The sequence below is a fragment of the Poecilia latipinna genome, unplaced genomic scaffold, assembly GCF_001443285.1.
Source record: "Poecilia latipinna isolate Pla-1442-1.1 unplaced genomic scaffold, P_latipinna-1.0 Scaffold1960, whole genome shotgun sequence".
In the NCBI taxonomy this organism is placed as follows: domain Eukaryota; kingdom Metazoa; phylum Chordata; class Actinopteri; order Cyprinodontiformes; family Poeciliidae; genus Poecilia; species Poecilia latipinna.
The window spans coordinates 46,821-58,739 of NW_015114576.1; the positions used below are offsets into that span (position 1 = coordinate 46,821).

The 11,919-nt window shown below is 41.9% G+C and overlaps 1 protein-coding gene across 1 annotated transcript in view; it reads left to right on the forward strand.

Annotated features, from left to right (window-relative positions):
- LOC106935412 (ubiquitin-protein ligase E3A) overlaps nt 1-11,393 on the forward strand; it is a 17,461-nt gene extending 6,068 nt beyond the window's left edge. The window contains exons 3-11 of the mRNA XM_015015850.1: nt 6,044-6,348; nt 6,426-7,675; nt 7,760-7,904; nt 8,051-8,256; nt 8,336-8,500; nt 8,584-8,739; nt 8,825-8,898; nt 9,471-9,614; nt 10,397-11,393. Of these exons, the coding sequence (XP_014871336.1) occupies nt 6,044-6,348; nt 6,426-7,675; nt 7,760-7,904; nt 8,051-8,256; nt 8,336-8,500; nt 8,584-8,739; nt 8,825-8,898; nt 9,471-9,614; nt 10,397-10,517 (2,566 nt within the window). The 3' untranslated portion in view covers nt 10,518-11,393. The remainder of the gene's footprint in view (nt 1-6,043; nt 6,349-6,425; nt 7,676-7,759; nt 7,905-8,050; nt 8,257-8,335; nt 8,501-8,583; nt 8,740-8,824; nt 8,899-9,470; nt 9,615-10,396) is intronic.
- The last annotated feature ends 526 nt before the right edge of the window (nt 11,394-11,919 follow it).

Here is an 11,919-nt window from a genome sequence, read left to right on the forward strand (position 1 = left end):
GATCTGGCTCATTCACAGGGTGAAGAAGGTGGGACATCTGGATGGAGGTCGTCAGAAACCAGGCTAGTCTTTCTCGCACCCAGCTTAAACAGAGTTTACTTCAGTTCTGGGTAGGGTAAATCTCTGCAGATTTAGGAAACTCAATTCACCCGTTAGATGGAGAGCTGGTAGCACATCTCCCTCCTCTGACAAAGGGAAGTAGAGAGAGAGAGAGAAGGGGGGGGGAGGTGTTGCGCAACAACAGTTATGAGACAGATCATCTATGAAAAAACATCAATCTCCTCCACCTCCTCCCTGAACTACTATTGCTAGCTAAAGTAATGCACCGTTCCGACCAAAACAACCAATGAGAACCAGGAGGAGGGTCTTAGCTCTGTCAATCAACCTCATTCATTCACTGCTAAATGTGCCAACGGTGGAGAAACAGCATGTCATTACAGGAAACCGTTTATGTGCTGTCATTGGTAGCTATGCTAACTAGACTGACCATTCACAACAGGCTATGCTAGCTGTAGCATAGCACAGAGCAAGGGGCAGGGTGGATGAGCAGCAACATGAGATTGTGATTGACAGCGCTAAAACTCTCCTGCCACTGACTAACCAGTCAGTGGCAGTTTCTAGCACTGGGAGAAGGCAGAGGAAATAGATTTTTCACAGATTATCTCTCATACCATACTGTCACAACATCATGAGAGTTTGAAAAAATATGTGAAAAAATGTTACATAATGCAACTTTAATTTCACTTAGGAGAGGACGGGTCAGGAGGGACATGGGTTAGAGCAGCTGCTGACTGACTCATCTGTTGTTAAGTGTGGGAAAAGGTACAAGGGACAAGTTAAATATATGAATATCTTGGTACTTTTTTTCCTTAATTCATTAAATGCTAGTGAAAAGAAGGCAAACAGTAGTCTGTAGCTAAGCTATCTATGCTAAATGGTTGATAACTGTCGTGATCTGTAGTTTTCTGTGTTTATTTTTGAGTTTTTTCTGTGTTTATTGTGATCCTGTTCCCTGTGAGTCTCTGTCTCTGCGTCTTCCCCGTTGATTGATCCCAGCTGTGTCTCGAGTCGTTCCTGTGATTACCCTCCCTGTGTATTTAGTCCCACCTGTTGTCTGTGTCCCTCATCGGGTTCTTGTCTAAGTTTGTCGATTGCACGTCCGTCTGACGTTGGTTATTGTTTGACGCTCCAGTAGAACTGCGAAGTTCTGGATAGCGTTAGTTCTCGTTTCCAGTCCTGTGTATCAGTTGCTACCGGTATTTAGCTGTGTGCTAATCTCTCTGCCGTGCTGCCTGTGTTGGACTGTGTTTTTGAGCCTTCATCATTAAACCCATCATCATCTTCACCATAACCTGGGTCTCTGCGTCTCCCCTCACGTCTATCAACCCCACCATATGACAAAAACTGGGTTACAAATTGACACTCTTACCTTTTTCTCTCTATATATTTTCTTTAAAACCTGATTTTATTATTTTTCTTCACGGCATAGTAACTGCCACAGTCGTTCTTGTACTGACTGCTGATGAACACAATCACTAACAAGTGCTCTAAGCAGAAACAAACAATTTCATGCAGATCAAGGGGGAGAGGTTCAGGGCAAATATTTTTAGCAGTAAAAATTTTTTTACTTTTAAATTTGCTTTTTGGTTTGGGAGTGGGAACATAAAATTTTTACTGCTAAAAACAATCTTCAAAAACACAATATGATTAATTTTGTAAGTGATAGGGCCTCATTTTTTAAATTTTTTTTCTATAAACAATAAATAAATAAATAAATTGTAGAGGGCCCCCTGTCGGTCAGGGGCCCTTAGAATTATCATAACTTTCCCCACTATACGGTGCCCCTGGTCACAGGTTCAAGCCCAATCTGATGACCTTTGCTTCATATCTTCCCCCTCTCTCATTACCCATTTTCTTGTCAGAGTACTCTCAAATAAAGGCCACTAGGGCCAATAAAACCTTTAAAACAAATAATAATCACTGCTCTTCTGAAACATAATATCCAATTAAATTCTTGATTAATATGGGTTGTTGTTATGTTGTATATTGTTTTAAGATCTTGTTCAATCTGCCCTTTTTTAACTTTGAGCCCCTGACCCTCAAAAGGTCTCTGCACGGCCCTGACAGGTGTTATATTCATTTCCTAGCTAGAACAGCATTATGAAAAGGTGATGAATTTAAATATTTAGCCCTTTGGCTTGACTCATGATTGTCCTTTATACCTAAAGTCACTGATTGTTTCTGCTAAATGTTTCCCCCTTTTAGTTTGTAAAAGAGTTGTTGCACAACTGATTCTGCCAATTCTTGATTATGCAGATTAGTTCACAATGTAGTCAGAGTAAAACTTTTTTTTTACATCAAGAATTTTGAAAGAAATTAGTTGTCGTGCAATTCAGCTTAAGCTCCATCAGATTGGAATAACCTGCCTCTCTCACTTACATCTACCACATCTGTTCAGAAATTGTCTATGCTTACTGATTTTAAACAACTTGCACCTGCTTTCAATACTCACAAAGGCTAATTTATTTTGGACTTATGAATTTATATGTACAGGTTTATTGTGACAAACCTGTCTCCCTGAACTGGCTAGATTAGGGAGAAGCATCAAGTATGCGTGGTTGTGAGAGTGTGTGTGGATTTTCTGTGCTTAAATGTTTTGTATTATATTTTGAATTTACTCATAATTGTGATTTGTGCTATTGTTTATTATATTTGTTTTCCAATGATGCCCTTGAAAATGAGACCTCAAACTGTTATCGTTGAAATACACCAATTTAAATGAGCTCTGAAATACGTAATAGATAGCTAAGACTATGAGTCAAGTCACATGCAGAGTAAAAACAAAAACAATGATGCTTGTTTTGACTAAAATACAGCAGAGCAAATTTCTGTCTTACAGCTGACCAAAAACGACACAAAGCACAGCTCAGTTCTGTCTGGAGAGGAGAAAGCTGCTGAAGGGAAATTTAACTGCTGATCAATATGTCTGCTTTTGTTTTATAAAACCTATGTTGTATTTTTACTTGTGTCACATTGGCATTTCCTTCTTTTGTCTCCTATGTGCTCAGACTTTATTTTTTTTCCCTCACTGCTTTAGAAATATATTCTTAACTAGACATGGTAGATATTCTCCATTCTAAATTTTCAGATATCATTGATTCCATCGCCCCCATTATAGCAAAGGTTGTGTCTGGGAGGAACGAGTCTCCTTGGAGAAATGCACAAACAGTTAGATCTGCTAGATAACTTTTCCATAGGGCCGAACGTAAATGGTGTAAAACTCAACTTCACGTTTATTATGAAATCTACAAAGACAGACTGTGTAGCCATCACTCAACACTAACACATGCAAGGGAAACGTTCTTTGCAGATGTCATTCAGTTTTTACTGCTAAAAACAATCTTCAAAAACACAATATGATTAATTTTGTAATTGACAGGGCCCCAATTTTTTTTACATTTCTATGAACAAAAAATAAATAAATTGTGGAGGGCCCCCTGTCGTTCTTTGCAGATGTCATAAGTAAAAACATCAACAAGACTAGACCTTTATTTGCGACAGTTGACAGGCTCACAAACCCTCCAGGGACGTTACCACTTGAAGTTCAAGCTAATGCAGCCTGCAACCAATTTGCCAGCTTTTTTGAAGAGAAAAAAAATATAAAAAATTAGACGTTTAAACTACAAACCCACACTAAATCCAGCACCAATGCCATGTCCAAACATAAAAATGCAGAAAAAATGACCCAGTTTCAACTACTGCCCCTTTTCCACTGGCTCTACTTCATCAGCTCGGCTTGGCCTGGTTTGACATGGTGTGAACGCGTTTCCACAGGCCCGGTGTTCTACTGTAGCACAGATAGATAACTATGTCTATCTGTCAGTGCTATGCATCCAAAACTGCTAACATCATGTTTACAAAATGAAAACTACAGCAGGTTGTGTTAATGTTAAATTTATTGGATAACATTATTTGAGTGACGGGACTGAAGTGGAATCTAAAGAGTTATGCTTAGCTTAGCATTGAAACAATTTATATACACGACAAAACCACAAGTAAATAATTTCCTTCATCAGAATATCCTATCCGTTTAAGGTAATGTAAGGTTAGACTCCCTGTCTCTAAGAATGAGCGGGGTGGGGGGGGAAATCGCCTTCTTTTGGGGNCCTCTCTCTATTTTTATTTTTTATTTTTTTGAAAACCTGATTTTATAACTTTTCTTAGCAGCATAGTAACAGCCACAGTCATTCTTGTCTTCCACTGACTGCTGCTGAACACCGTCACTGGCAAGTGCTCTAAGCAGGAACGAACCATTTCATGCAGATCAAGTGAGGTTCAGCGCAAATATGGATGTGTGTTTTTTGGTCTGGGAGTGGAAACATTACATTTTTACTGCAAAAACAATCTTCGAAAACACAATATGATTAATTTTGTAATTGACAGGGTTCCATTTTTTTTTTTAATTTCTATGAGCAAAAAATACATAAATAAATTGTGGAGGGCCTCCAGGCCCTTAGAATTACCATAACTTTACCCCCATATACGGCGCCCCTTTGTGGGCCCTCCTGTGTTGTATAAATAGTCACGCTGGGCCATATTGGAATCTCATTGAAGTCATTACTTTAAGTTTGCCCGTTTGAAAACTGCAAACAACTGATTTTAACAGCACAATAAAGGCAGTTTTTGATAAATGTTCAGCAATATCTTTCTATCACCACCACCAGAAAAAAGTTTCAGGCTCAGGTTTTTTAATTTTTTATTTATTTTTTTACTTTAAGCCCTTCATGTCTGGGTCTTCCAGCATGACAATGACCTGGGGCCTCATGCATAAGAGTGCGCAGTTTTCATGCTAAAACTTGGCGTACAGAAAAATTTAGAAAAGTGTGGCGCACAAAAAAGTCGGATGCATCCGATTTGCATCCGGCTACAGACTACTACAAACTAAGCTGTAGTAGACTACTGTAAGCTACAGCTTATCTAGTACCGTACACGGTACAGTGTGGTACATGGTTTTTGGTACTGTGTACCGGTACTGCACGGCTCCTTCTGCTCAGAGCTCCAGGATGATCACTCCAGGCAATCTAAACGTTAATAAACCATCATCAACATTTCCCAGCAGATCAATATGATCTCTGATCAATCGCTCCCTCTGAATCCTTCTATTGGCAATGTTCTACATCAGAGCCAAAGCGCTGTGCCACAGTTAAGTTGTGTCGCATAATTGTGGCACAGTGCAAAGGTGTGCCCCTTTGCGCAGCTACTTATGTACGTGTGATTGTATACACACCTTGATCACCTTAAAATAATCAAACCTGTTTGGAGTTAATGTGCTGATCCAACCCTATTTTCTTTTTTTTTAGTGAGTTGCATAAATGCATTTCATGCGCTTTGGCGCACAGACCAATGCGTTACATCTTTATGAGACAAAAACTGAGGAAAAATGCTATTTACATTCGAGTGAAGTTTTCATATCTTTTTATTTTTATTTTCTATATTTTGTTATGTTATTGTCTGAGGATAAATGCGGTTCAGTTTCATCGTTTACGTTTAAACAATAAAATATTACAATCCTGAAAAAAAAACATGGTTAAACACCGCTTTATGCATGAGGCCCCAGAAGTAGAGTCAACTGGGTGTCTCTGTAAGAAACAGCCAGGGCCCCAGACTCCAGACCTGGACCCAGTAGAAAATCTTTGAAGGGAGCTGAAACTCTGTGTTGCCTAGTGACAGCTATGAAATCTGAAAGATCTGTATGAAGGAGCGGGTCATGGTCCTGCTGCAGTGAGTCTAAACCTGGTCAAGAACTACAGAAAATATCCAACCTCTGGAATTGTGAACAAAGGTTTCTGTACCAAATATTAAGTTGGATTTTTCAGTTAAATGAAATACTTATTTCATTCAAAAATGCCAATCAAATATATCAAGATCATATTATTTATACCTCACTCTCAAGTTTGCTCTGGAGCCTTGAAAATGACCTCTACTATTGTCATGCTCCTCATCGGTTCATGCTCATTGGTCCGTTTCTGTCTTCTGAACACAGGAAGCGTGCAGCTGCCAAACATCTAATAGAGCGCTATTACCACCAGTTAACGGAGGGCTGTGGGAATGAGTCTTGCTCCAACTCCTGGTGTGCCTCATCAGTGGGATTCAGCCGCATGGACAACAACGCGGCGGCAGTCAAAGCTCTCGAGCTCTACAAGGTCAACGCCAAACTATGTGACCCACACCCTTCGAAGAAAGGCACGGCGTCCACGTACCTGGAGAGCAGCGCTCACAGCAACTCGGCCTGCAGCAACAGAAAGCTGAACCATAAAGATGTCCACGCTGTGAGAGACAATTTCAAAGGTGGGTCCACTGAAGACAAACTTGCTAAGATGAAGTTTTGCTTTTTCTCTTCATGAAACATTTGTCTCTGTACGCAGATATAAATTACCTGACAGAGGAGAAGGTGTACGAGATCTTGGACATCTGTGGAGAGAAGGAGGATTACTCCCCTCTGATCCGGGTAATAGGTCGGGTATTCTCCAGTGCTGAAGGCCTGGTGCAGAGCTTCCGGAGATCCAAACCTCACACAAAGGAGGAGCTAAAGTCCCTCCAAGAAAAGGACGAGGACAAGGATGAAGATGAAAAGGAGGCGGCTGCATGCTCTGCCACAGCCATGGAGGAAGACTCCCCCACCTCCTCATCGTCACGGCTCGGCGAATGCTCCTCAGGAGAAAACGATGTCCAGAAGTTGGCCCCTGATGAGGTTTCGGTGGACATCGAAGCCGTGCGGCGGGTCTACGAGCGCCTGCTCTCCAACGAGAAGATAGAGGCCGCTTTTTTGAATGCACTCGTCTACCTCTCACCTAATGTCGAGTGTGACCTGACATACCACAATGTGTATTCAAGAGACCCCAACTATCTGAACCTCTTCGTTATAGTGATGGAGAACAACAACCTGCACAGTCCAGAATACCTGGAGATCGCTTTGCCGCAATTCTGCAAAGCCATGAGCAAACTCCCCCTGGCTGCCCAGGCCAAGCTGACTCGCCTGTGGTCCCACTATAGCGCGGAGCAGATCCGCCGGATGATGGAAACCTTTCAGCAGCTCATCACCTTCAAGGTGATCAGCAACGAGTTCAGCAGCCGCAACCTGGTCAATGACGATGATGCGGTCGTGGCGGCCACCAAGTGCTTGAAGATTGTTTACTATGCAAACGTGCTTGGAGGCGACCTGGACACAGAGAACAACGAAGACGAGGATGAGGAGCCCATCCCGGAGTCCAGCGAGCTCACCTTGCAGGAGTTGCTGGGCGAGGAACGACGGAACAAAAAAGGCCCTCGAGTGGACCCTCTGGAGACAGAGCTGGGAGTCCGCACCAACGACTGCAGGCGGCCGCTCATTCCCTTTGAGGAGTTTGTGAACGAGCCTTTGAACGAAGTGCTGGAAATGGACAAAGACTACACTTTTTTTAAGGTGGAGACAGAAAACAAGTTCTCCTTCATGACCTGTCCCTTCGTCTTGAATGCCGTCACCAAGAACTTGGGCCTATACTACGACAACCGCATCCGCATGTACAGCGAGCGGAGGATCACTGTGCTCTACAGCCTGGTGCAGGGCCAGCAGCTCAACCCCTACCTGAGACTCAAAGTGCGCAGAGACCACATCATTGATGACGCTCTGGTCAGGGTACGTGTGGACAATGCTGATGCTTGCTAGCTCCTGCAACCTACAGGGTGTAGTAATACCAGGTTGTTTTTGTTGTTCTTGCAGCTGGAAATGATAGCAATGGAGAATCCGGCGGACCTAAAGAAGCAACTGTATGTGGAGTTCGAAGGCGAGCAAGGTGTTGATGAAGGAGGAGTGTCCAAAGAGTTCTTCCAGCTAGTAGTGGAGGAAATCTTCAACCCTGATATTGGTAAGAAATCCCAATAAGTGCTCCACATGTCGTCCACATGCTACCCCGACGGTATAAACAGACTTGGACTCATTCCACAAAATTCTTCTCCTCACTCAAATGAGGACGCTTCTGTTTCACCGTCATGTTTTTTTTCTTTCGTTCAGGCATGTTCACGTACGATGAACACACCAGGCTGTTCTGGTTCAACTCGTCGTCGTTTGAAAATGAAGGCCAGTACACACTGATCGGCATTGTCCTCGGCCTGGCCATCTATAACAACTGCATCCTGGATGTCCACTTTCCCATGGTCGTCTACAGGAAGCTGATGGGCAAGAAAGGAACTTTCAGGGACTTGGCTGATGCTAATCCAGTGAGCTTCACTTCAGGATCGGTTCAAGCAGCAGTTGATGAGTTGAAGGTTTTGCTGACATTGAGTTGTGTTTTGAAAGGTTTTGTACCAGAGTTTGAAGGAGCTGGTGGAGTATGAGGGGAATGTGGAGGAGGACATGATGATCACCTTCCAGATCTCCGAGACGGACCCGTTTGGTAACAGACTCATGTACGATTTGAGGGAAAATGGGGACAAGATTCCAGTGACGAATGAAAACCGAAAGGTGAGCCTGACTGATGCCACCCTTGTTCTTCACTTTAACACTTTCTGCTACTACCTGCTGATGATGTGTGTGTGTTTCCACAGGACTTTGTAGCTCTGTATTCTGAATATATTTTAAACAAAAGTGTTGAGAAACAGTTCAAAGCGTTCAGGAGAGGCTTCCACATGGTCACCAACGAGTCGCCGCTGAAGTACCTGTTCAGACCAGAGGAGATCGAGCTCCTGATCTGCGGCAGCAGGGTGAGATCCGGAAACATCCGTCAGGAATCGGGAGTTTTCTTTGTGTCTGAGAACCTGGGTTTGAGTTCCTCTCTCTCTCATTCAGAACCTGGACTTTCAGGCTCTTGAGGAAACAACGGAGTATGACGGCGGTTATAACAAAGACTCTCGAATTATTAAGTAAGAAAGCAAGTTTTTCTCTAGGTCTGCATTATTATTGTGTGTTAAAGATGTGGTCTGTTTCTTCCTTTCTTCCTTGTGTCCATTCTTCCCTTCCTTTTGTGCTTGCTTTCTTCACTTTTCCTTCTTTTCACCATTACCCCATTTGATCCCTGTCTTTCCTTTTTTCATTCCTCTTTTCTTAACTTTTCCTTTCCTTCCTTTAATTTTTTTTCTTTCTTTCATTCCTTTCCCTTTATTTCTATTTTAACTTTATTCTTTCCTTCCTTCCCTTTTTTCTTTTTCTGTACCTTCTTGCTTTTTTCTTTGCTTTTTTTCATTCCCCTTTTCCTTCCTCATTTGCTTTTTTCCTTCCTCTCTTACTCCCTCCTTCCTATTCTGATGTAAACCTGGAGGTTCAGTGACACTATAAGCTCGAGACTCTGTAGTTTTTCCACTATATTTGGTTAGAGAACTGAACCATAAACATGCAGAATGTGATAAGAACCAGCAGGTGAAGAGTATTTCTCCAGCGGTTGATTCCATGCTGTGATTACAGCTTCTGTTCTGACAGTGGGATTTGTCTACTGCAGGGAATTCTGGGAGACGTTGCATTCTTTCAGCGAGGAGCAGAAGCGCCTCTTCCTGCAGTTCACCACCGGTACTGACAGAGCACCTGTGGGTGGGCTCGGCAAGCTGAAGATGATCATAGCCAAGAATGGCCCAGACACAGACAGGTGAGGTGTCACCATGATAACCATCCTGCTCCAATAGGCCGCTGGTCAATCACACAAGGTTCCATAGGTCAGAAGGAGAGCTTCCTGTCTCGCTGAGTCAGAATGTGAGGCTGACCGAGCCTCGCATTCTCAGTCAGCCTGAAGAAAATATTCAGCAAATATTTTCTTCAGGCTGAAGTAAATCACTGAAAAAAATATTCAGCAAAATTACCTTTAAAACAAAGTTACGGTTTATAAATTCATTATTAACAGGCAAATTCAAACACACAAAAATAAAGTTATAACAAAAATAATTGCATAAATGACTCAAATGCACCTGTTTCCTAAAGAGAAATATCCTTTAATGCCCCACAGTGAGGAGGTTTGGGTTAACCAGCTGCTAGTTACAGGTAGTAAAAAAAAAAAAAGAGTATATATATATATATATATATATATATATATAACATTATTTAACATAGACACTTAAACTGTTAACAGTTTGTCAAAATCACATTTTTAAATGATATATCTTTCTAAACAAGGGGTGAATTGTTTCCTACTCATTGCATTTAATTATATTTTTGCTCTTTACTAGAAAGAACCCTAAAATAATACTGTCATTGTTTTGAAAACAGTGTCAAATATTTTTCTTAGGATCAGTATTGAGCTTAAAACCTTACTGTCGTAACACCACCAGTAGGAGGCGCATTCGCCCAGTAAACTCTATTTTCCTGTCCTTCCTTCCTTTATTCTTGTTATTAATTTTTCCTGAACTTCCTGCCATCATGGTTTTCTGTCTGCAGGTTACCAACATCCCACACCTGCTTTAACGTGCTGCTGCTGCCAGAATACAGCAACAAGGACAAGCTGAGAGAGAGACTGCTGAAAGCCATCACCTATGCCAAAGGGTTTGGCATGCTCTGAGCCCCCACTACTAACAGACTCCTTCTCAGAAAGCCCATGAAGCCCCAGCCCGCCCCGTCCTGCCCCTCCTTTATCAGACACAATCCAAACGGTGACAGAACACAGACCAGGAGAACAAGAGGACAAACGGTTCCAACTGAGCACTCTAGTAGTTTTGCTGCTGTGTCTGCATCATCTTCCATCAGTCAGTGTAAGCACAGAGGCCTCCTGAACTTCCCACTCCCACATCCACAGTATGTGAATGTGTTGCAGCCTCCTTTTGGGTTTTCCATGTACAGAGAGGATGGTTTTCCTTATTTATTTTTACGTTTCAGTGGGTTATCTCATGGCTGCCTGTTGTTAGCTTCCCTAATCTGGGAAAAGGGGGACAGAGTCCAGTCAATAAAAACAGGATGCTAAGATAACCTGGTCTAACAGATGATTGAAGGTTCCCCACTAAAGAAAGAGCTTCACTGACCATTCAACTCTACTGTTGCTTAAACACAATTCAGATCAAGGTAAGCATTGGTAAATTTACTGTCCTTTGGTCCAAAATGGCACATCATCTAAATTACTGTTTGTTTGTTTCTGGGCATTTATTCTTGCTCTGGGTGGGGGTTTGGTGGGATGGGGGTACACCACAGGTAAGAATCAAATCTTATCAGATCAGAGCTGTGTAAAGTGCACTTAGACATTTTCAGAATGTTTTGTTTTTTTCTTTCTTGGCCACAGGTCGCCATGATTGTTTGGAAATTTTCATTTCCTTGTCTTCCTGTGTTGACAATTCCAAATAAAAACAGTGTTTATATATATATGAGTGCAGTAGAAACTGCAGCACCATATTGTACAACATCTACACATGTAGATTAAAGAGGATGTACTCCATGTGCCAACCTACCAGGGAAACCAGATCTTTACAAATGCTGTGTATAAAACAACCTGCTTTAGCTATTTGTGACAATGAATCAAGCTAAACTGCCTGTTTAGGATCACAAAAACGATTTTTGTTTGGTTAATATCAGAGTAGGGAAACGTTCTTCAAATCCACAAATTTTCTTCCGTTGCCTCGGGATTTGGTAGAATTGTCCTTTAAGCTCAAGTCAGATGACTCACATAACTGGTTTAGTAGAGCTCCATTACACACCTTTTCAGCTCTTATCACTAATTTTCTTAGGTCTGAGGTCAGGATGTTTTGGACACTACAAAACACAGACTTTAATCAGTTTTAGCTTTTTCAAAAATGACATTTTTGGGGATTTGATTTTTTTGGACATCCACAAAAATGAGTTCCTTTGTCTGTGAGCATCTTTACAAACCATAATCTGACTTTTCACTTTGGTTTTTCAGTTGGCGCTTCTTCATTGCTGAGCAGCGTTTCAGGCCATCTTGATACAGGACTCGTTTCACTTTTAGCTGTTGTTCT